The following is a 27,425-nucleotide window of genomic DNA, read 5'->3' on the forward strand; positions in this document are numbered from 1 at the left end:
AAAATTTGCCTGGCGAATTAGACTAGTCATTTCTTACGTATATTTTGGGTCGCTGAATCCGAATCCGGGGTCAAAATTCACAAAATGGTTCGTTTTTTCTTTCTAACCTCAAAAAATTTACTTTTTTGGTACATTTTGTGAGATAATAAAAAAACGTGAGCTAGTTTTCAAATTATGACCATGGATTACAATTTAGAAGTTAAATTTACTTACCACTTTAGGGTACGGTCACACCTCAGTAGATAGCGAGGCTACCTATCTATCATATATAATATAACGTATAAGAGTGAGAGAAATAAGAATATTTTTTATTTCTCTCACTCTTATACGTTATATTATATGATAGATAGGTAGCCTCGCTATATATCGAGGTGTGACCGTACCCTTAAATAGATTCTTCAAATGAAAAATGGCGGATCCAATATGGCGGACCAAAAATAGCGGATAATTGAAAGAATCTATTTAAGTGGTAAGTAAATTTAACTTCTAAATTGTAATCCATAGTCGTAATTTCAAAACTAGCTCACGCTTTTTCAGTCTCACAAAATATACCGAAAAAGTAAGTTCATTGATGTTAAAAAGAAAAAACGAACCAACTTGTGAATTCTGACCCCGGATTCGGATTCAGCGACCCAAAATACGTAACAAGTCGACTATAGTCTAGTTCGCCGGACAAAAAAATTTTTTTTTGTGTTATTATTTTTATAGTAATTATTATTGTTTTTCATACTTAAAACTACAAACTTTAAAATAAAAATTTAATTGGCGATTCAAACAGCTACACTAGCGCCACAGTTGAACTAATTTAGGCGTGACTCGCTCTGTAGCACTCCATGTGTTTTAAATTATTTTTTTTTATTTAACGCTTAAAAATAATTTTACAAACGCAATAAAAATATCAGAATAATTAAATAATTTGAAATAAACTGTCAAAACAGAGACTGCTTTAGAGCGAGTCACGCCTAAATTAGTTCAACTGTGGCGCTAGTGTAGCTGTTTGAATCGCCAATAAAAAAAATGTTATAAAAGATTATGTAGTTTTTATTTTTCGACTTTCTAACCTATAGAACATATAAAAATGATAAAAATAAAAGTGTCATCAACCTCTAACATTACTTGTTTACATATTTTTAAAACAAATTTCTTTTATTTGTATATTTATTCTAAAAAAAAATTCGTTGTGGTACGTGTTTTATGTTATATTTAACTTAAAAAGCAAAAGAAAACTTTTTCCGCTTCGATTCTCATGCAATACCTAACATTGTAGTTTTGTCCTGAAGAGAAACATTTTTGACGAAATGCATCGATATTAATAATAAATAATTGGTTATTTTTATTCTAAATTGATTCAATTTCAAGACCACACTTTAAAAAAAGAATTCTTAATTTAAATATAGAGATCAGTTTGAACGATTTTGTATAATTTAACTCAGTTTGCAAGTTTTATTTTGGAAAATATCTTTTACTTTCGTATAAAAATATGGTTTGTTGGTTGGCATGTAAATTTTCATTGGAATTCTAGTAGAACGTCCGAAATATGCCATATCTATATATTTTTGACACTTGCTTCACTATGCTTTTCTCTATTCTACTTCCCCGCCATGAGATGCAGGTTTCTATCTCAAAACGAAAAAAGCAGTGATGGGTTGTGACGCGTCACGCGAAGTTTTGTACGTATAATACGTTTTCGACGTAATATACGTATAAAATGTATAAAACCATGTAGAAAACCACTGACTTCTTATCATTCTATTTAAATTAAAGTCTTAAAATAAAATAGAAATGGTCAGAAAAAGTAAAAGAAAATCTTTTAAAGAGGGTTTGCCCTGGGAAAAAATGGAATTTGAGCGAATGAAAGAGCTAGGCACTGATAAAAATGTTGCTAAATGTTTAATTTGTCAAAACATTATGAAAAACACTGGCTATAAGCGTATTATGGCACACAGGTATGTAAATGTAAACGTCTCTTTTTATAATTAATCAATAAAAAATTCAAGAATGCTCATTTAAGAGCTTTGTTATTGTTTATAAAGTTTTTATTTAAAAATTGTTTATTTTGGGAGATACCAAACTACTAGACTGACAATATAATACTTAGAATATAGGTTATGTTATTATGCACGTGGCCCGGTGTTCACTCTTATCTGTGAAACCAACTTAGAAATAAAACCGATATAAAAACATTTCAATAATTAAAAATTTTGTTTTATAATTGTTAAAATAATTAATAATTATCTAAATTTTGTTTATATTAACAACTTTCTCTTTCAATAGTGTAAAGTAATGAATGATGTATTTTAATGAAGAATTTAAAATTGCCGCTCTTAAATCACGTGATCAAATGTAATATACATCGTGTAGAAAACTTGGCACGTAATATACGTAGTATTATACACATAGAAAACCACGTATTATACGTCATGTATTATACGTACCCATCACTGGAAAAAAGCGAATGACTATAAAGTCGAATTCACAAATTTCAAATGACCAGTTTCCCTACTCTCTATTCATACGAATTGTAAATTGAACGAAAAATTATTATTTCGAAAGAGCATTTGATCTAACTTGAAATTGTGAGAATTATATTTTAATCGAATTCTTATTTGCTACAATGTGAAATTACCGTAATTTCTATATTTAGGTGGACGATTCACAATTCTAGCGCGCCAAGATTCAAGAATTCGATGTAATGTGAATTATACAAAAAACAAAGTCGGAGATTTAACAATTATATCGTGTAAGAATTTTGTGTATTGGAAATTAGTTCAAATTCATTTTCGTTTAAACTTCGTTTAGGTTAAATTACAATTCATAAATTTACACTTTAGGTTAAGATATGAAATGAAATAAATGAAATTCTGCTAAAATAATAATTACAACCTATTAAGTTTACCCACATAGCACCTTATTTTGCAGGAAGCTAACAGATAACTAACAGTGTTAAGTTCGGAAATTAAGACGGTTAGTTTCCCGTTAGCTTCCCTGTAGCTCTATATGTCTCCCGCTATTAACTTATCCGTGATAGCTTCCAAAAAGTTATCGTAGTAAGTTTTCTAAAAGAGTGCAAAGAAAAGTTTGTGAAATATTGAATTGTTATTTATCAAGAAGTTTGCTTATTAAGTTTCTTTAAAACTATTTCCGGTAAGTATTCTAAAGATTTTAATGCAAATTTCCATGTAATTAAAAAAGAAACTTTCTATTGAATTTCATTCAGTACAATTAAAAAAAATTATTTATTTCTACACCTGTGCTTCTGTCACCCTGTTTTTATTAAATCTCTAATAATAACGGAGAAATTTTTCGAAATAAATTTAGAGGGACTGGGGATTGAACCCAGGTTCGCCGCGCAGAAACTCAGACCCTAACCACTAACCTAATCGACCAACTGAGGGGAAATAAGTTTTGTGTCCTCTTGAGGTGCAAGTGATCTCATTGGTTGCCACGTGGTTGTCAACCTAAATGGCGGGTGAATTTAAATTTTTTAAAAAAATGAAAAAACAACTCAATTTATTAAAAAAATATTAATTATTGAAATTTTATTTCTATTTATTAAATTAACAATTTGATAAAATTTAATATTTCTCGACAAAAATATACAATTTCTATTTTTAAAAAATTATTTAACTTCTTAAACATGGTTTATTATTTAAAAATTGATGATTAAAAAAAATTAATTTTAAAACTTTTCATTATTAAAAAAATATTAATAATAAATTTAGTTTATAATAATAATATTATTGTTTATTGTTAATATCAATATTATTAATAATAATAAATTAATTTTATTATTATTATAATTATTATTTGAAATAAATAATAAAATTAATATTAATAACAAAAATACAGTAAATTTTAAATTTTATCAAATTGGTAATTTAATAAATAGAAATAAAATTTCAATAATTAATATTTTTTTAATAAATTGAGTTGTTTTTTCATTTTTTTAAAAAATTTAAATTCACCCGCCATTTAGGTTGGCAACCATGTGTCAACCAATGAAATCACTTGCACCTCAAGAGGACACAAAACTTATTTCCCCTCAGTTGGTCGATTAGGTTAGTGGTTAGGGTCTGAGTTTCTGCGCGGCGAACCCGGGTTCAATCCCCAGTCCCTCTAAATTTATTTCCAAAAATTTCTCCGTTATTATTAGAGATTTAATAAAAGCAGGGTGACAGAAGCACAGTTGTAGAAATAAATAATTTTTTTTTAATTGTACTGAATGAAATTCAATAGAAACTTTCTTTTTTAATTACATGGAAATTTGCATTAAAATCTTTAGAATACTTACCGGAAATAGTTTTAAAGAAACTTAATAAGCAAACTTCTTGTTAAATAACAATTCAATATTTCACAAACTTTTCTTTGCACTCTTTTAGAAAACTTACTATGATAACTTTTTGGAAGCTACCACGGATAAGTTAATAGCGGGGGACATATAGAGCTACAGGGAAGCTAACGGGAAACTAACCGTCTTAATTTCCGAACTTAACACTGTTAGTTATCTGTTAGCTTCCTGCAAAATATGGTGCTATGTGGGTATGATAAATAAGAATTATGAAACATGCTGTTTATTTTATAATATAAATCGGATAATTAAAGTTTATGAAACATTGTATGTAATAAAAATTATCATTCCATGAATTGGAATTTCGGTTATTTCTACATTATATAGAATTTGATAATTCAATCAGCTGAAAGTTAGGTTAAGTGGTGATTCTGGCATATAGAAATTACGGTAATTTCACATTGTAGAAAATAAGAATTCGATTAAAATATAATTCTCACAATTTCAAGTTAGATCAAATGCTCTTTCGAAATAATAATTTTTCGTTCTTACAATTCGTATGAATAGAGAGTAGGGAAACTGGTCATTTGAAATTTGTGAATTTGACTTTATAGTCATTCGTTTTTTTCGTTTTGAGATAGAAACCTGTATCTCCCCCGCCATGTATCGAAAAAAGTTCCCATTCCCTGCAAAGTTTCACAATTCAGAAGTTCCACTGATTATATTTTATATTTTTTGTCAATGAGATTTTGACATGATTCTTAACCTAAAATATTATTTTTCGTGTATATCGTTCGGAGATGATTTTAAGTTCAAATTTATTCTGTATGTATTAAATTTACTAGGTATTTTTGTCCGTGTATGCAAAGTGAAAATTATTTTTTATTTATACTTATTACATTTAACTATTTAACGATTTCAATGAAACTTAGTAAAATAAATGGTAAGAAAATACATGCACTGCATGAAACGTTCTAAAAACGTTTTTGGAACGAATATAATGGTTGTTTGCCCATTGGAAATTTTATTTCCTGCATTTTAATATGTAATAGAATTTTTCCATAAGTTTTTAGAAAAAAAAAGTTTAAACAAACCTACAAAAATAGAAATAAGTTAAAATTTTTGTATATTCACACGCGAAAAGCTTATTAATTTATACGAATTGTACGAAAATCAAATTTTTTCATATATTTACTCATGGTGTTTTTTAACACAACTTGTCTTTACTTTTAGGTTATATAATAACACGCAGATTGTCAAATTACACGACACGACGTGAAGCAAATAATTTCCAACGTCCGACGTTGTAAATTTACAATGGAATTTTTACAGTGTGTAAATGAAATGTCTAAAAGTAATTTTTGAAAATATTGAAAATTTTTGGATTTTCAAAATTTTTAAAAACGTTTCTCCGACAAAAATAAATGAATTTTAATCATTTTTACATACGTTACTTATTATACATATACTAGCTTTGCGGTCGACTACGTTGCTTCCATGCTCCCATTCTTAATTTCAAAATATTGAATTTAAGTTTATTTTCAAATTTTTTAATTAATGAAAATAATAATTTACCTTCTAATATAATTTCCAACTTGAATAATATATATTATATAATAAATTTTAAATAATCAATTCAATTTTTATGCAATTAATTTGTATTCATGAAAAAGTGTTCAATATTTTTATATTTTGAAAAAAAATGGATCTCCAACTTCAATTAAATCAATTTTTAAATTGAATAATAATTCACGTTAAAAATTGTTGAACCATAAAATTAATTTATTTTTCAATTTTATATTTTATTTTTTCATTTTCAACTTGTAAAAAGAACAGTGGTTCATTTTTTCTTTTTTTTTTTTTTACAAAAAACTGACTATTGATTAATTTTGAAATTTTGTGAGCTATTTATTCAATTGTTAAGGGGGTAGTCTGGTGTTTCGATGCCTTTTTGGGAGCTTATTTCAGGATTTTTTTTTATTATAAAATAAAATATAATCACACCAAATCTTTTTACTTCGTTTTATTCTAATCATGAAGTGTTGAAAAAAATTATAATCGATTATTTTTTACTAGATTTTGTTATTTATATTTAATATTAATGTTTATAACAAAAAAATGCTGGCGCAGATGATTTACAAAAATCTATCCGACCGATTGCTCCAATTTTTTACAGCTTATTCTACACAAGCATGGCTCTGGCCCGTACTAGAATAAAACATTTTTGTTAATAAATAACAAAATAGCGGACTATATAAGCAAAAAGATTCAAAAATTGTCTCTTTTTTATTGACAAAAAGTTAAAAATAAAAAAAAGTTATCATTAAAATTGCGTAATTCTAGTACGGGCCACAGCCATACTTGTGTAAAATAAGCTAAAAAAAAAATTGGAGCAATCGGTTGAACAGATTTTTGTAAATCACCTGCGTCAGCATTTTTTTATATAAACATTAATATTAAATATAAATAACAATGTCTAGTAAAAAAAAATCGATTATAATTTTTTTTAACACTTCAAAAGGAGAATAAAACGATGTAAAAAGATTTGGTGTGATTATATTTTATTTTATAATAAAAATAAATTCTGAAATAAGCTCCTAAAAGAAGGCCTAAACACCAGACTACCCCCTTAAATCAAACTTAATGATTAATATTCATAATTCTTCGCACGCAAAATTAACGAAAAAATTATATTTCAATTTATTTATATTTTAAAAATTTTATTTAATGAAATTACTATTTTGAACAATTAAAAAATTTAAATTATTAGAGTTATTCTGTAATTCATTTGTCATAGGAAGAGTAATAATAATTTTGATATTATCTTTTTAATGAAAAATGAACAAAAACGCAATATATTAACTTATATTGAAATGAGTAATTTTTCATTTCAATCTGTTGATTAAAAACTATCTATTAATATAAATAATTTTGACGTGTTCAGAAACAAATAAGCTGATAAATTCTAGTAATAGCTCTCATTTTTCATTTATGAAAGAAGCGACTGCAGCTCCACCTATAAATTTCTAATCTTGATATACGTTTCGCCTTTTTATTAAGATTTCACATTCTCAATGCTCATTCCTTATTTCGATATTTTTCGAGTTCCGTATTTCGAGATTTATCAAGTTCAGTGTACCACTGTTTTTTTTAAGAAAGGAGAAACAAATGAAAAAATTATTTGACCATCAAAAAAAATTGTTTAAACAAAAAAAAATTAAAAAATAATTGTTTAAACAAATTTTTTGTTCAAAAGCGTGTTTTTGATTTATTTTTTAAATGTTGATATTTCGATTCCTTACGATTTCATGAGTATTTTGAGATCAAAAAATCGAGGGTATGTCTCAAACTTTCTGAGATATTTAACTTTTTGTCATTGCGCGCAAGACCAAAAAGCGAATGGCTGCAATTACTATAAGATGTTCCGAAGTCGTTATTAGGGAACATAATTCAAGATCACGAAATGAAAAGAATTTTATTAAAAATTTTATTATTTATTGTAAAATAAGCATTTAAAGTATATGAGGTTCTGAAAACTGACACTTTTTCATTTAATAGAAAATATTAAAGAAAACATTTAATTTACCATGGAAATGTAAAACAAATATTGGAATTTATTAAGAATGATTAAATTTATTTTTATAAATTGATAAAAGCAATTAGAGATATGAAATAATTCATAATATATATTATTTTTAAATTCATTTGTAAAATAATAATAATTATAAAAATTTATAAGTTTATAATTTTTTATTTTAAGAAAAAATACCAAGAATGATTTCTGTCTTAGAATTACTTATATTTTCCTTAAAAAATTTGTTTGAATAAAATTTTTTTTAAAATTTATTTAAACAAATGTAACAAATTTTTTTAAAACATTTTAGACTAGTTGCGTTGTATTTTTAGGACCTTAAACTATAAGAAACCGTCATAAAAAAATAAATTTTTTGGTCGATAACACCGTTTTCTCAGACCCGGTCACATATACTTTAAATGCATATTTTACAATAAATAATAAAACTTTTAGTAAAATTCTTTTCATTGTGATCTTGATACCTTTAAAATCATTCTTCTAAAGTATTATAATTTTTTAAAATGAGTCCCCCACAGCACCGAAACTTTCCTAAAGATTTATTTGAAATGTTCGGAATATTTAATTGCAATGTTTAGTGAAAATTGTGTAAAGATTTAAATGTCCCGATTAAATAAATGTTTAGTGTAAAACTTTGTGAAACTTTCATGAACATTTATTCAAGTGGGACATTTAAATCTTTACACAATTTTCACTAAACATTGCAATTAAATATTCCGAACATTTCAAATAAATCTTTAGGAAATCTTTAGGAAAGTTTCGGTGCTGTGAGGGTGGGAAACGACTTTAGTTGAAATATAATGGAATTACTACACGGAAAAAAAGAAAAAGTAACTTTTACTACTTTAAAAGTAAAATTGGACCTGTCCGAAGTTTCTGCGCATCTCTGGCAACTTTTACTCCAAAAATAGTAAAATTTACTTCAGAAATAGTAAAAATTACTACGGAAACAGTAAAATTTACTACAGAAATAGTCAATTTTACTATTTTTCGAGTAAAAGTTGCCAGAGATGCGCAGAAACTTCGGACAGGTCCAATTTTACTTTTAAAGTAGTAAAAGTTACTTTATTCGTTTTTCCATTTTTCTCCGTGTATATTGAAGATGTTTTTAGGGTTATATGGTGATAAAACTTTAGTGACAATCGTAATTGTTTAAACAATTGTAGCATCTTTTGAAAATTTTCATTGCATCTTTTCGCAGTAGCACATTTCTGCTAAAAATTGAATTAATTTTATATTATAAACTATAAAACGTAAAATTGATGCTAATTCTTTGAACAGTATTTGTTACAAACAAACAAATTTAAACAGACTACTGATTTTATTTGTTATAATTGTATAAGATCTGCATTAATAAAATAATTAAAAATATTATTATTTAATAACATTATTTCAGAAAATATAAAACATAAATTATGTTTTATTTTAATACCTGCTAAAAATAAAAATCGAAAAAAATTACAATTAATGTATTTTATTGCTCAATTAAGAAGTGGAGGTTTGCAAAATACAAAATATATAACAAAACTGAAAATTTCATAGAAAATTTCCGAAACTATTATTATTTAGAGAAACTGCTCGAAAAAGAGAAAAAAAAATTATAGCAACGTCTATGACCGCACTCTTCTATGAAAATCGGGATGGGATCAAGAGATCAGTAACTAGATGGAGGAACTCGAGACTTCACAGTAGTTAGAGTAATAAAGGAAGAAGAATATGTGAGCAACTAAACATAACAGAGAAGAGAATGACGGATAGAACTTGCGACTAAAGAGAAGAGAAAAATAGAGAAAGAGCGCCTCAGAGAAAGAGAAAGTCATTGTGAAGAGAGAATGCTGTCTCGACTCAGGAGAGACAGGAAGAGACGGAGTTGATCCAGACAGGAAGAGAGAAGCTCATTGGTGTCAACATAAGAGCAATAAAGAGGCAAATCGAAGGAAGAGCAACAGAGTGCAACTTTTAAGGCCTTCGAGGCATCAGGAGAACATGAGCTGGGAAAACGTAGCTGACAAAGTGAGATCTATCCAGATGGTAAAGAGTAAAAGAGACGAAGTGCAAAGTCGCGATTTATAGAAGAGGTGGAACCGAGTAAGAATGGGTGAGAAAAGGATGCGATTACAGAAGGAGAGAAAGAGAAAGAGAGGGGGGAATAAACTAGAGAGTGCCAGAGAGAGAAAGAGGAAAGGAGAAGGAGAGAAATACGAGTAGAAAGAGGGAAGAGTATTAAAGGAAAGAGATAAACGAAGAATAGAGAGAAAAGAAGGAAAAGACAGATAGAGGGAAGAGGATAGAAAGCAGAGTTAGAGAAGGAATGACAAAGAACAAAGAAGATGGAAATAGCGAATTAGAAAATGAGGGAAAGAGAGAGAACTTCAGAAGAAGAGGTGAAGTAGATGCAACAGGTTGCTTGTCTGGCTTACCAATGTGTCTACACAATGCGACCCCACCAGATTTTATCACGCACAAACTTTTTGTCTTTCAAAATTATAGAAGATATTTTTTACAATTTGCTATTTTTGTGATTTCATAAAGATACATGGGGAGCTAGGGGCAAATTATAACACTTTTTATATTATTTTATTTATTACGAAATTTATAGGTCGTTGATTACAAATAACATAAAATTCTTAATCAGTGACCTTGAAAATACAAGAATTATGATCGATTAGCATTCAGAAAAATGTTTTGCCATTTTGAAAAACTCCTTTTCTTTGACTGCATTTATTTAATACGAAGAATTAGTTTTTTGATATAGGAAAAACATGATATATGTTTTAAAATCTTTAAAATTATACCTATTATTAGATGGATTCAGTCTGATAAATTCTATAAGCTGAAGAAACATTTAGAATTTCACAACGAAGCTCTTTTCTTTATTATTTTTTTTTATTAGCCTTTTCTTATATTTCTCGAATTCCGTTAAAATTGATTCTAAATTTAGGAATGGTAAAATCTAAGTAAAATCAATCCCTATCAAAGTTTTTTTTACCGCATCGCATGCTTGCTTCATAAAACATATTGAAAAGCCATAAGAGAACAAATTTTTCATAGATCATAACCTCACCTATAAAATGTACATTGTCTAAAGCTTGTAAAATGAAATGTAAACTTTTTGACGATCTGTCGAATTAGAATCATATCTTCGAAAAATTCCAACACCTATATTTTCACATCTGAGGCATTTTACGTATAATGTCCTGAGTTAAAAAATTAATTTCTCGAAAAAAGTGAAACTTGGGGAAATTGTTGTCCTACCTGATAGTAAAATATCCCCAAAAAAATTTTTGACTTTTTTGAAATTTTGGGGGAGATAGAGGGGGGTTAATTTTATCAGTTTTCCCTGACACCGCCTACTATTTATATTTTTTCTGTCTATAAATGCGCCAACATAAAAACTTTGACATTTAATATCTCGAAAACAAAAAAAATCAGCATTCTGAAAATTTATATACAGATCGGAAAAAACCTCAGCTTTCGTTTGCAATTATTTATTTAAAAAAAAATCGCATCGATTTTAGTGAAAATAGCAAATTTATGTTTAATTATAGAAAATAAAGGTCAAAATTCAAAAATTTAAAAAAACGAAATTCACCATTGGAAAACCTTCAAAAAACATACCTGCCAAAATTTTTTATATTGCATTTATAGACAGAAAAAATTCAAATAGTAGGCGGTGTCAGGGAAAACTGATAAAGTTGACCCCCCTCTATCTCCCCCAAAATTTCAAAAAAGTCAAAAATTTTTTTGGGGATATTTTACTATCAGATAGGACAACAATTTCCCCAAGTTTCACTTTTTTTCAAGAAATCAATTTTTTAACTTAGGACATTACACGTAAAATGCCTCATCTATATATATATATATATATATATATACACATACCTAAACTTATAATCCAATCTCGCCATGACGTTTCAATCCCAACTCATCGCATCCACATTCACACAAGAAATCTCTTAAAAATGACCTCTGATTCCCCATGGGTCCAAAACGTGAGATACAGATATCTTGAAAACATTCTATAAATTCTTAAAATAATTTAGAATGAAAAAATATATTAACTTTATAAAATATACAACTTTTATTGAATTTACCATCTACTATATATTTTATAGAAAGTAATAGTTTTTATGTTTAAATAACACTGTAAAAAATAAATGTATAGTTCGTAACCAAAAAAAAAATTGCTGGAAAAAATTCTTAAATTGAAATGAATATTTCACTTCTAAATTATTTTTACACTTTCTTCCTCAATTAAGAATATTTTTATTTTATATGCTTCTAAATTTAAGAGGAGATTCATTAATATTTAAGTTTTCTAATTAAATTATGCATTTGTTTCAAATACAGAAATTATTGGTTCCAATACAATTCCAATACAATCGAATAAAAATTATTTGATAAAAGTAAATATTCATTTTATAATAGTCAATTAGCATGTTTTTTTACGTTAGGTAATCATTATATTTCATGTATTTGTTCAAAATTATTTGTTATTTCACAATAGCTCCTCTCCTTTTTAATCCTCATTTAATTTTTAATTTCATTCGAAAGGTGAGGTTTTTTCCAATAAACACTTGTAAATATGAAAATGGAACAACAATATACATAGGTTTTTGAGAAAATGTAAAAATCAGGATTGGAAAATTTATTTTTTCCTGAAAAAGGGGGTTAAAAATTTTTTTTTGAAAAAACTTTTTGGTATACATACATAAAAAATCCTTTAAAACCCCTATTTAAAAATTAAAATCCATAAAGTCTTATCTTAGTTACCTAAAGGTTTATGCAAAAAAAATTTTTTTGATTTTTTTGACTGTGTAAAGTAGGATCCCCCCTTAAAACGACGAATCTTTATTTTTGATTTCGGCTTGAATTTTAAAATTGATCAATCAGAAATTACCAAAAAAATCGTGATTAATAAATTTTAAAAACAGTGCCAAAATCTTTCTGTCGATTATTTGTTTGGTCATTTGCAATTTCCGATAAATGAAAATTCGACGTTTTAAGAATTCTATCAAATATGCAAATAAAAATTTGGAAAAATTAATATTCGATGAATTGAAAATTCTATAGCATTTAAAAATTAGAAGCACTTAAAATTCTATTAAATGAGAATTATGCTACATTAAAATTCAATTTAATTAGAATGCTTTTAAATAAAAAGTTTTGTAATGACAAATTCTACCAAAATAAAAATTTAGTGCCTACAAATTCGTTTTAAAATAAATTTTACAAAATTTTTATAATGAAAATTCGGCAAAAAAAATAATTATATATAATAGAATTATTTAAAATGAAAATTGCAACCTATTGATTTTTATGGGATAATCATGTGTCCACAAATTTTGTTCTGAATGTGTTAGTGTTTTAGAGATTTTTTACTTTCTTATAGAACAGCAATATTAGCAAAGTATCAAGCCGCGCCGAACAAACAATTTTCAATTTCTGACTGGGGCGATTATATGAGGAATATTCCCCAAATATAGATATAATTTCTATAAAAAATGGTTTCATTTTCTTCCTACCATAGAACCTAAAGTTAAGGGATCGATAAGGTTTTATGACCTCGGAGAGTGAACAGGAAATGCCTGATTGTCGATAAATATCGTCATTAGGGTAATAAATGATTTCCGGTCTGGATCTGATTTGCCGAATCATATATTTAATTGCTCAAGATCACATGATGCAAAAAAATAACTATATATATATTATATATTTTGATTTATTATTATTATTTATTATATTCAGTTAGTATATTAGTATTTATACTATATAGTATATTCAAATTGTATCATTAACAATTTCAAAATTATGAAATGGAATGCTGAATGAATAATTTTCAAATCTAAATGAAGACTGTGTATTTTATTCAATCTATAGATTATATAAAGAGAGCAATTTTATTTTCAAGTTTTTAAAAGTACGAAGATAGGGTACTAGATTCTCTTCATTAATTACAATTAAATAACACTCATATTGATTATTTTAATTTGAAATATTTCATTACGATGAGAAAAAATTTTTATGAGAATATTTATAGTATATACAATTTGTAGAGGAGATGTTGATTACAAGCTTGAGTTGCTAATGAAAGCACATTCGTTGATTTCAATGACAGGCGGACGACAACCAGCCATTTATGGTACACGTCCCTTTTCGTTTGTAAATTATAATCTACGGCTCATAGACCGGCGTGCGACCACAATCAATCTGGGCCCTTCAGTGACCAGTGTTTACTGGCGGTCGGTCCTGGCATGCCTTGTTGTCTCTTTAGTGCTTAACAAGGCATGCGATTCGAGATCTGTATACGTATGTGTGCATGTATATATGACATCATATACACGCGAATATACCATTCCTTACGGCATTGTTTGATAATCGTAATTACAAAGAATGAAAGAGGTAACATAATGCAGAAAGAAAACAAGATGAGACTTTTTGTTTGAAAATTTAATATCGGAGTTCCCTTTCAATTTAAGAAAATAGAGAAAATGATTTGAATTTCTAGTTTCCTTTATATTAATCCATCATTCATATTTAAGAATCACATGAAATCTTATATGATTTCCTATGTTCAAGTCCATATGAAATCAAATGTATAAAAATCCACATAAATCCCATATATAATGGTTTACTATATTATTTATTTATTTATTTAATTACAATGTACGGGCTTACAAGTAAAAAGTTAAAAATGCCCTTTAGTGCAAAAGCACTTAATAATATAAAAATATATAATGAATATAATCACAGAATGACGAAATCATGTAGGTGACTTATCGACTAATACAAAATTAATTTTCATAAGTCGTTTGTGAATTTTCCTAAAGATATACCAAAAAAGTCTAACGCGTGACAGTACTCGTTACCTCTAGTACAAATTCTGTTGATAACACTGTTGTCTAAATAGTTAGATTTATTAAATTTAACTCTGAACAGTTTTTGATTTCTTAAACCTTTTGAAGGAATAATAAAATTTATTTTTGACAATATTGATGGACAATCGATTAATCCGTTAATAATTTTGAACAATAATAGTAGGTCCAAAAAAATAATTCTGTCGTAGAATTTTGGAACCATTAGTTTATTTCTTAAATCTGTATAATCGTGACTGAGTATGTTGTAATATACACCAACTTGTCTTGCTGCAAAACGGAGAAATTTATTTTGAACACGCTCTAGTTTTAATAATTGGTACTCTTGGTATGGGACCCATATTGCTATTGCAAATTCTAATTTTGATCTGGCTAAAGCAAAAAATAATGACTTTAAGACCACTATGTTCTTAAAATGACACGCATTTCTTTGGATTGAGCCAAACACTTTAAGTGCCGCGTTAACAGTATTAGCAATATGAGTATCAAACCTTAGATTAGATGAAAAAGTGACCCCCAAGTCACTCAGGTTGGAAACCCTATTCAATTGTTCACCGCCCACAACATAGTTATACAAAATTGGATTTTCATGTCTAAAGAAAGATATTACACTACATTTCTTAACGTTAAGAGTTAGCCTTATATCGGCAGACCATCTCACGAGATTATTAAGATCATTTTGTACATTAGAACAATCATCATTACACGTAATAACTTTATAGATTTTTAGATCATCCGCAAATAGTGAAAAATTGCAATGCAATATTGACTTATCTACATTATTAATGTATAACAAAAAGAGAAGAGGTCCTAGGTGAGATCCTTGGGGAACACCAGAAGTAGCTATAAATGGTAACGCGTATTCGCTATTTACACGTACAGACAAGTAACGATCTTTAAGATAACTACCGAACCACAATATAAACCCGCGAGTGAATCCAAATGTGTCTAGTATATCTAGTAGTATGCAATGATCAACTTTATCAAATGCCTTAGAGAAATCAGTGTATATTACATCAACTTGTTTGCCATCCCCAACATTTTCAAATAAAAATTCAGTAAAACATGTTAGATTTGTAATTATTGAACGTTTCTTCATAAAGCCGTGTTGTTGTAGAATTACAGTTATATTAATAACATTTATGTAAGATTTTATATATATGAAAGTGGTAAGGATTTCATATAATATTTTTTGTAAGATTTAATGAATATGAAGGAAATTGACAAAAAACTAAGAAATTACATAAGAATCCACCTAAATTCCTATGTAGAAACACAAATTCATATACTCAAAATCGTGTCCCAATTTCATATACGATTTTTTATGGTTTTATACATGGATTCCTATAATGAGTCAATGCTAAATGACATAGAAAGTGGCGCCACCAACCTGGTTCATTTTTGTTGCACATCAAAATTAGCCGCCTGCACGACTCATTCTGAGTTAAGTTTTTTTTGTGTAATCAACCTGGGATTTCATGGTTTTTAAATCGACTATTCTGTCTAATAAAACTTCGAGCAAATAATATTTCTATCTTTGATAAAGTAAAAAGGATGTAAAATGAAAATTCGTTTAATTAACAATTCTGTAGCATAGAAATTCGGTTAAATAAAATTTCTTTTAAATATGTATAATAATTTAAAGAAATAAAAATTCGGCTTAAAATAAATTCCAGGTAATGAAATTTTGTCAAATGATAACAAATTAATTTTAGAGCTTATTCATGCATCTCCTTTTTTAAGATTAGTTGAAAAATAAATTTTTGCAATAGATTATTTATCGGAAGTGCTAACTTGTAAGTGGGTTTTGAATATGGTTTGCCTGCAACTTTGGGAAGCACAGTTGAGGCCAGATAAGCTTTCTAAATCAGCGTGCGTATTTTTGACCAATCAAACTCTTGAGCATGAGATAGTGTGTGTCCATATTTCATTGAATGAAACTTTGTTTATTTTAAAGCCTTTACATCAATTCATTATTCCAAGACTTCAAACTCTAGCCATAATATTTATTCTCTGGTGGTGGCGGATGACGCCAAAGCCCTATATGCTTGTCACATACTGAACTGTTTGCTTGGTGAACTGATACAGAAATCATATATGTCAAACTTTTGTTAAATTTGCGTTAGTTGTGACAGAAATGACCAACAGATAATATGTGAATAATACTTCCGTTAGTATGTTGATTTTAATTAACACTTCACTTTAATTCACTTCAATTTAATCTTAATAATATTTATCAGATTACACAAAGAATTTTTTAACGAAAATCTAAACTCTTAATGATTAGATGATGATAATTAAAATGATTAGATTTATGTATAATGACAACTTCACATTTGGTTATTCAAAGTAAAAAGTTTTCATAAATGCTTTTACTTTTCCAAAAATTTACAAAATTTTTACTCACGGTTGACGTGCTTTGACTCTATACTAACTTTGAATCAAACACAATTTCTGTTTAAATGAAATATATATTTTATCCTCAAAATAAAAAGAAATGTATTATTGAATTATAAACATATGTTTGACTGTATAGCAAAGATATAATAAGTTTGAATCAAACATAATATGGTTGAACTAGAAATATCGTTTTCTCAGTGCATTAACTATTTCCGGATATTCTTAAGCATAAATTGAATATTTTAAAGAAGTTAAAAGCTCGTTAATATATAGGACGAGACGTGGAAAATTGGCCCGCCTTTAGTTGGTAAAAGGAAACTCAGTAAAACTTGAAGGCTCATTTCACTGTTTCACCACATGTGTTGCGCAGAGAAGCACGAGGGTGTGTGTAGCAGGCAAACGTATAAAGATGAAGATTTGGAAAATTGGCTTGACTTAGAGTAATTATCACTTGAAATTAGAGATATGCCCTTCTATTCGAGGAAACGACTCTTTGAGAAAAACTATGGGCATTTCGACGAGAGACCGGGAGTTTCCAAAGTTGCGGATGTAGGTGTAGGAAGCAGGATGAACAAAGAAAAGAGGGTATGAGTAAAGAGTAGTCTGCTAAAGTAATTAATAATTTCATATTAAATTGCAGTTTACGAGACGTCCACCTTTCAGTGAACCTGCCGCTATGGCGCACAGTAATTAAAACAGACAAAAACTCTTTTCTTTGAAGTTAACGTCAATTATCCCGTCAGAGTTTGCTATTGAGGAAAAAATTATTTTTTAACGTTTTTAATATTTAACCAACTTTGAGAACTATTTAAAAGTTTAAGTATATACAAATTCTTGTTAGTTGCTCTTAATGAATTATAATTATTAAAATATTATTCAAATTCATTATTATCGGAAACAATAACTTACAATTAGAAAACATTTCATTAACACAAGAATTTATATATGAATACTGCTATTAAATTTATAAATTATAGCTTAAAGAAACTAATTCATTTCAGAGAAATTGAGTCACTGAATTTTCGACCAATTTTTCGTTTCATAATACGATGAACTTTGACTTGACTGACTGCTCTTCACTTTAAAGACACGCGTGTTGATTAACTTAATGCATACAAAGATAGGGTTAACATGATTGTAGGAATACATAAGTCGTCCCCTTCAAAAGAATTATGCTAACAGATAGGGACTTATTTTTAAATTAAAATTTCTGTAAAACTATTACTCATACATTCTATATATTTTATTTTGTAAGAAATTTAAAACATACAACAAAGTATTTATTTAAGCAGTTTCAATTGTTACTGTTTTTCTATACTTGACAATCGTTGCTAAAAAATTATCATTATCATTTTTAAAATTTTTACTTAAAAAGTTAAGCAGGCACTTCTTATAGTTTGTTAATAAAAAATAGCAAAAAAATAGCAGTGGAAAAATATTTTTTTCCATTTACAAAAACAACTTATCTAATAAATCAAAATATTCCATTTTTTATATAGTACCTTTTTGAAACAGAAAATTTTTAGTTTAAAATTGATATTCAGTTTTTAACTTATAATACAACATTAAATTACAGTTTAAAAATTCGGGATTATTTTAAAAATACCTCTTTAATATTGATAATATGATTTTTTTCGCAATAAACAATAAAATTTTATATTTGTGAAAGAATTATCCAACAAATGTTAACCCCTTCGCTGTGAGGAGCAAAATCTTAAATGTATAGGTCTAAAATGTTAAGAAACTTTTATACCACAAAAATTTTTAGAACTGTATGCACTTAGGTTTTCGAGGTCGCTGATTAATGAATCTGAAGTCCGTTTTCAAAAATGAAAAATGGCGGATCCAATATGGCGGACATATTTTTTTTAAATTCGAAGGATTTGCTTGATGTTACTCGCGGAGTTTTCAAGGTCGCTGAGTATGAATCTGATATTAGTAAATTTTATTGATTTTTAATTTTCCTATTTGACATATGAGTCGCCAGAAAGTAAAACCACACATAAAATTCTGACTCCCATTGAATTAACATGGCCGTCAGAATTTTATGTGTGGTTTTACTTTCCGGCGACTCATATTTGGATTCACCATTTTGAATTTTGAAAAACTAACATCAAAGACATAGACAGTGGCACCACCAACCTGACTCATTTTTGGTCCAGGTTTTTTCTGTGTTCAGATGCAGCAAACATGTTATTTCGAAACATTATTATCAGAAACACATTTTTTGAAATATGTAATCGATTACGAAAGAAATTTCATGCAAATTTAGGTTGTAAAAAATTTCTAACGGCATGTGGATATTTTTTCTTTATATTATTTCATATTGTGTATACGCAATTTAAGGATCTTCAATTTCAAGTGTGTGTGTGTTTGAGTTGGTCATATATTAGTTAAGGGCAATATGTAGGCGTTAATTAAAGTTAGGTGAGTTTCTCGTAAAGCTTTAGACCACCATTGAGACGTTATTGGTTGGGAGACTGAAATCCAACATTCTTGAGGTACGGGCACTTACACACATATGTGCATCATGAACAGAAAAGATGGTACATATATTCTACGTTTAGCTTGGAGCTGGAAGCCTGGAAAATTAACATACGCTATTGTCGTGCCAAGCCTCGAGAAAGCTTCAACAATGAACCTTTATCCTCCACAGGTGATGTACTATACACTTTCAAGCCTGTCAAGTTCATTAAAATCAACGGTCCATTAAAACCCGCTTTTAAATTTTAATTTTCGTCAAATATAACTCCATCACATATTTTTCACTTATAGAATTTTCTAATTTCATCTATTTCAGCGACCTATGTACTGGAAATTCTTTGAAAATTCAGGCACTGTTTTTTAAAAAGTAAGTTTTTAACTTTTTAAATCACTAACTAAAGAATTTTATGGCAGTCGGATGAGTTATGGGTAAAATTTTCCAGTTAAAACTTAACTCCAAAAATGAAAATCATCTTAGCATTAACTTCACGTTTAACTCTGAAAGGGTGGGATTTTTATACAATCACGTTGGCAGTTAAAACTTCCTATTTTAGTGTAAATAATTGTGAACTTTTATAAATAATTTTACTGCAGTATTTTCAAACTTGCATTTAAATTTCATGTATTTGAATATAAATGAAAGTATACCTAAAGCTAAAAAAATATTTTTTTACAGATAAGGCAGTTATAGAGTTTTATAATCTAATCAAAAGGTTCGTTTATGCTGACCTTAATGACCTTCTTCAAAACTATTTTAGTATATTACCAAGAATTAAAATATTTCTCTTTGAATTCCAAAAGGAAATGAAGCCCTTTTTCTTAAAAGGGCGTTGTTATGACAGATGAGGCTACTGAGAAAGGGAGCACATGTTATCCAAATTTTACAAGAGTCTTTTTCCCACTTCCGAATCAACGCTCCCTTTTTCCTTATATAACACAATTCCTAGAAAATGTAGTCGAAAAAAGTATATCTTCAAACTTACTAATTGTAAGTTTATTTATTAACATTATTTTTAAAAAAATTCTCAAACATTGAATCTTTATTAATAATATTTTATTTTTGTCACATTTCTCTAATAGTATTCAATTATAATTAATTAGTATTTAATTAAATTAATAATATTTACTAAAAAGAAGACAAAATTTAGTAAGAGGAAATTTTTTTTGAAACTTTAGATAAAAAGAAGTAATTTTGTGGAAAATTGGAAGATTTAACAATAATTGGATATTTATGAGAAAATCTAAACTTAAATTTATGACACAAGAAAAAAGTAATCAGTTTATATAGTAAGTCGTTAGTGCATATTAATTTCTTATGTCATATTCCGGATGTTTCAAGGATATTCCCTTGGGGATCCTAAAGGTTTACGACTGCAATATCAAACTTGACGTTAAATGAATTTTCGCTAAGGAATCGCGAATGGAGAATGACGGGCTAACGAGGATCCCGATGGGACTCTAGAGCGGCTAAAGTTCCTACCCAGGATATACCGCACGTGTTTCTTTCGTTCTCTTCAACATATAAATATATATATATATATATATATATATATGTATAGTGGGAGAAGAGGAAGATGGAGCGTTCAAGTTTCTCGCCTGAAGACGATCCTCGTGAGAAGATCCTTAGAAGGACGCCGGAATTTCCGATTACTGATCGAAACGCGTGAAACGATAATTTTGAACACGTTCTCACATTTATTATAAATTATCCCCATATGGCGTGAAAATTTTTTCGTACAGAGAATTAATACATTTTAGTTTGGGCAATGATAACATTACTCTAAAAATATATAAATTAATTTTATTTTTTATACTTACCTAAATCAATGTTTAAATTATAGTAAAAATATTAAATAATAATTATTATTAAACTAGTTCTTTTAAAAAATTCTTTCTATTTAACAAAAATAGAATGTGAAAAAGTAGCAATTATTTTTTCAGTTAAGTGAATCAACTTCTAGAGTATTTTTTTAATGTAAAATTGTTTTCAACATGTTTTTGTAATGTTAGTATGAAAATAAGAATTTACTTTAAATCTGTTAAATCAATGAAATTTTTTTTTTAAGTATTAAAATTTTACAATATTGAAAAAAAATTTAATTTAAAAAATCGGTTACTTGACTATTATCAAATAAATAATTTTGTATAAAAAAATAATTTTTGACTCAATTAAAAGTTATTTATTTTAAATACACAACTTCGAAAAATTTAGAAAAAAATTTATTGGCTCATTCTTTTAAAAAAGCATTTATCAATAAATATAACGTGTATAACACATAGAAAGTCATCTTCAATGGACTCTTGAGCCGGGCATCCCACTTAAATAGTAGGTCTGCAAAAAAATAGCGCGAAATTTAAATTATTCACAATAGTTTCACTTGTGTGAAAGAATCAGAAATGTAATAATTAAAAAATAAATTCTTCTATTTAAATTTCTCCCTATTTTTTATTTTTATTATTATTGGTTATTAAAATATTATTGATTTTTAAAATTATTATTATTAGTTCAAACAATAGTCACAGATTAAAAGATTATGTTATACTTTTATATATTTTTATTGATGAACTTTTTCATTAACAATGATATTTATTTTTTAACTAAATAAAATTCTTAATATGAATTGAGTATAAATGAAACTTTTTTAGTTATTCGTATTTTTTAACGATACTTTAGAATTTAAATTGATACGGATATAATTTCAATAAATCAGCTGGCCTTGCACAATATGATCTGTAACTGAGAACTTGTCTTCTTGTGAGAAAACAATCAACAATAATTTAATGTCTTCCACTTATAAAAAAATTCCAACTAATAAAAATAAAAAACAATTTTTTTATTACCAACCCTTACATGGGAAAAATGTATATTCACTTCAGGGAGTGAGGTTACAAGTCTTGTTAATAAAGTTTCAAAAAACTTTTAGTATTTTTCTTTACTAAACATATTTTTTCGTTTCTTCTTAAATGTTTCATATTAAAATTAAAATCATGAGAGAAAAATGATTAATATTAATGAATTTCGGTTTGTAATCCTAAGGCAAAAATAAATGCCTGTATATATTTTTTCAAAACAAAAATAAGTGAGCTGAATACTTATAAGAAAAGAATGAACTTGCAACTCATTAATATGTAAGGACTTAAGTTCATTCATTCGTATGCGACGGTGCGTAATGAAAAGTGAGTGAATGAAAGGTAAAGCGAATAACGTTTCGCACGTTTTTTCGTTTCAAAAGCGCAACTTTTACTCCACTTTTTTCTCAATTAATGTTCTCTTTCCTCTGTGGCAAATCACTTCTGCGAAAAAACGTTATGTGAAAAATTTCAATGTTTACTGTGAACTCCGACATTAGATTTAAATTAATAATAAATATTTATTAATTTTCACAGTAAAACAATAATTTGACAAAAAATTTGAAAAATTAAGATGCAATAAAATATAAGTAAAAAAAAGTTTAATTTTTTTTGTAGTTAAAAAAAATTAATGAAATTTGACACGAATTATTTAATAGTAAAAATAGATTTCTGAGGAAAGGGTTGATAGCAATTAAGAAAAAAATATAAAAATTTTTGCAAAACTAACCGAATAGATCGCCGGCGCATGTTGAGAGATCAAAAATCCCTTCGCAAAATCGTTGGTATATCCAATGGGACAGGCGTGTCGAGATTTCAAGGTCCTGTATGATGTCTCTTCCTTCGAATATTCACGAGCGAATAAAACCTATACACGAAGCCTTTACGAGGCGTTCGAAAATGCGCGCGCGGCAACCCACGAGAAACTGACCGAAAGATGCATGGAGCACCAAGAGAAAAGCGAACCCCGAAGGATACCGATGCTCCACGAGGAAACGAGAAAACCGAGAATCAACGAAAGAGTGATAAAGAGAGGAACAAAATCTGGTGGGGACATCTCTCTCATTCATGGTTCCCAACGCCCCCACAACCGCGATCCATCTCCCCTCAACCCTTTTCATATACTGATAACACTTTCCTGCTAAACTGTTCCACATTTCACAAATTCTATTTTCAGTCAAATTCTTATTTTAATTCATCTCCACATATTATTAAAAGATCAATATCTCCTTGAATATTCAACAAGTGGAGAACATTTAATTTTTATTTATATTTTTCTGAAAAATATATTTTAAAACTATTTATTAAAATAAATATTCTGTCAAATTGATATTATATTTAAAAAAAAACGGATGAACCCCTGAAATCGAGGATTCCGTACACGAAGCGAACTTATTTGGTATAAAAACAAATGTTTAAAAAATATAAGTTTTGTATGTCAAATAATATAAGTGATACAAAGCGAAACAATTTTTTAAAAACATTTAAGAAAATTGTTCCTCTTCTTATCACTTACATTATTTGACATACAAAACTTATATTTTTTTAACATTTGTTGTTAAACCAAATAAATTCGCTTCGTGTACGAAACCCTCGATTTCAGTGCGAGTGTAACTCGCATTTGTCCAATTTTTTTTTTTTAATTAAAATAAACATTTTCTTTAAAAAATATGTGAATAGAATATCGAATTAAAAAAGGAAGAATAGAAGCAAGAGAAAAAAAATTTAAAAAATTAAATGGAACAGAGAAACAAATAAAAAGTTATAAAAAAAGTCCACTTTTTCAAAAAATTTTCTTTTCGAAAAAAACTTAATTAAAACAACTTCTTATAATGTTTGTTAAATTATTTCTATATAATCTAGGGGAGAGGGCCCCAAGATGGACATAGTTTTGATTTTGTGCTCTAGAATCCAAACGTTTTAGGATATTTAAAAATGGTGCATACCGTATGAAAGTACAATAAATAAGGTATCCTTTGGCCATAAAGAAAAAATTTTAATTTGAAAACAAACATTTTTTAAAGAATTTTTTCAAATTGTTGTGAATTTCGATTTGAAAAAAGTGGCCCCAAGATGGACTCCTTAATAAAATGCATTAAAAAACGGGTAAAATAAAAATAAAATATTAAGTAAGGATTTTTAAACTAATTTTCTGTTTCTTTATTATATTTTTTAAAAGATCTCCAATCTACGTTTGGAATAAGTGTAAAATTTTTAAAAATAGTTGGACTAAAATTGTTGCACCATCTTCTAATAAAAATCTGCAGTCAGTTGATAAATTAAATAATGCCCTTAATCAAATCAGTCCCCCTTAGGTACAAACTGAACCTAGTTATTTCCCCACTTGTCAAAATAATATATTTCTTGATTCTTTATTTGATTTCACAGAATTTAACATCGCTCTAAAATCCAAGGACACAAAATCTGCCCCTGGAATTGACGGAATTGATTTTGAAATTTTAAAACAATTACCCATTAAAAATAAATTAATTCTTTTAGATATTTCAAAACGATTATCCATATGCATGGAAACAAACTTTTATTCACATTGTTGAGAAAGAAGATCGCAATAGTTTTAGGCCACATTCCTTATCTTCCTGTCTCTGTAAACTTTTTGAAACTCTTATCATAAGAATAGACTTCAATGGTGGGCGGAGACTAATAACCTTATTCCTGATAATCAACAAGGATTTACAAAGGGTAGAGCTTGTACTGACAACTTGACAAACTTAATATTGAAAGTGGAAGAAGCCTTTTTGGATGTGGAGGGGGCATTTGATAATGTTGACAGTAACATATTGCTATTGAAGCTCGGGTCTATGGGTGTTTCTTATAGTATACTAAAGTTTGTTAAATTTATAACATATGAAAGATTTCTATTTACTAATTTCACTAAAAGTGCTCCAAGATTAGCATTTAAAGGAGTCCCCCAGGGAGGGGTACTAAGTCCCTTACTGTATATTCTGTACACTGCAGATGTTGCAAAAGATTTGCACAGATCAATATCGATTTCCCAGTTTGCTGACGATTTAGCCGTATACTTAAAGTCTGCTTCCCTAAAAAGAGGCAAAGCAATATTAGAAAGGGCTATAAATATTATTAAAAATAATCTCTTATATATTGGACTGAAACTTCCTCCCTGTAAAACAGTTTTAATGCATTTTAATAATAAAAAAGTTGCGCCAGGAAATGTAAATATTAAAATCGATTACTGTTCTATTAGATCTATAGCGATAATCAGTCCGTTTCTTGGGTATAATTTTTGACTATAGAATGTTATTTACAAATCACGTAAACTATATCCAGCAAAAATGTATGAACTCTTTAAATATTATAAAATTTCTATGTGGAACATGGTGGGGATCTGACCCGGAAACGCTGCTGTATCTATTCAAAAGTTATGTTCGTCCCATTATTGACTATGGATGATTTGTATATTTCCCAAATAGGAAAAAAGTTCGGGAGAAGCTTGAAAAAATTTAATATGCTGCTATAAGAGCCGCTCTTGGATACAGGCTGAGTACTCCCACGAATGTCTTATTGGCAGAATCAAAGCTTCGACAAATAGAAGATCGTGTTAAATTTCTGAGTAAATGTTTCATAACTAAAGCACTATCCAATAGCGGCTCCTTTACTAGCAATATAATGACAAAATTTTATCAAAAGCATAAAAAGAAAATTATAAAATCAAAACGAATCCTCAATTTAAACTTAATATCGATTATTGAATCTTTTATTAAAGAAATAAAGGTTCAATAAAATTTTAGTATGTATAGTCATGATTACAGAACTCTGATAACGTCAATTCCCTTTAAGAGTGATATGGGTGAAAATTTAAAAAGTATATATGATCCGAACATTATAATTAACGATATAGTGAAAAATTCCGTGACTTACTCTATATATACTGATGGCAGTAAAATGACAGGTTCTGATTATGTAGGATCAGCTTGTATATGTCCCGAACTCAACATTATTCTAAAAAAGTCTGTTCATTGTGATGCCTCTACTTTTACGGCAGAATGTATCGCTCTTAATGATGCTTTTGACATATTGTATTGACTTATGAGAATTGTAGCTGCCTGATTTTCACGGATTCCTTAAGTTTATTACAAAGTTTGCATTCTAATATTACAACAGTTAAGACTAACCCATATGTTCTAGAGATAAAAAAAAGTACTTACAAATCATTAAGAAAAAATTAAACTTTATTAAATTCTACTGGATCCCATCTCACATGGGAATCCGGGGAAATGAGGAGGTTGACAGATTGGCTAAGGCAGCTACAGTTGGTAACACCATGGACGTAGGGCAAATTCCCTTTACGGACTTGTATGAATGTTTTAAAAAGGAAACTATGTATTGTACTAGATCTGTAATTAAAGAACAGGGTCTTTTTAAAGGTAAAGAATATTTCGACTCCTACAATAATGAAAAACACAATCCATGGTTCTCACGCAAAAAATTGAAACGGGAAATATAGTTACTACTATAAACCAGTGCAGAACGAATCACTATCACTTGGCTGCTTCCCTTTTTCGAATAGGTATTGTTAACAATTCAAATTGTAAATGTGACTACGATTCTGAGGATTTAAATCATATTATATGGCAGTGTGAAAATTTCGAATTCCAAAGAAAGCGTCTGATACAAGAGTTAATAAAATTAAGCTTCAATTACCACTAAATATAGAAACAATAATTACTGAACCAAATATTGCGGCCTGTGGGCTTGTTGTATCATTTTTTAAAAACTGTAATATAAAAGTATAGGACTGATATATGTTTTTTTTCTTTTTAAATCTTTGTTTACTTTTAATTACTATTATATTGTGCTTGTTCTTTTAATGATAATTGTGATTTTTATGTAAATTAATGTTCAGCTGAAATAAACTTCTTTTGAAGTTTCACTCGCCATTTTGTCCGATCTGGAATCC

The 27,425-nt window shown here is 28.0% G+C and overlaps 1 protein-coding gene across 4 annotated transcripts in view; it reads right to left on the bottom strand.

The window, feature by feature from the left end:
• LOC127282090 (papilin) overlaps positions 1-23,452 on the bottom strand; it is a 132,760-nt gene extending 109,308 nt beyond the window's left edge. For 2 of the 4 annotated variants that reach the window (XM_051306172.1, XM_051306169.1), the window contains exon 1: positions 23,220-23,452. In XM_051306172.1, the coding sequence (XP_051162129.1) occupies positions 23,220-23,239 (20 nt within the window). In that variant the 5' untranslated portion in view covers positions 23,240-23,452. The remainder of the gene's footprint in view (positions 1-23,219) is intronic. The other 2 variants (XM_051306171.1, XM_051306170.1) reach the window with 1 other exon arrangement.
• Between the last annotated feature and the right edge of the window lie 3,973 nt (positions 23,453-27,425).

This window comes from Leptopilina boulardi, unplaced genomic scaffold, assembly GCF_019393585.1.
Source record: "Leptopilina boulardi isolate dan_hultmark-lab unplaced genomic scaffold, ZJU_Lbou_2.1 LbouV2_280, whole genome shotgun sequence".
NCBI lineage: Eukaryota > Metazoa > Arthropoda > Insecta > Hymenoptera > Figitidae > Leptopilina > Leptopilina boulardi.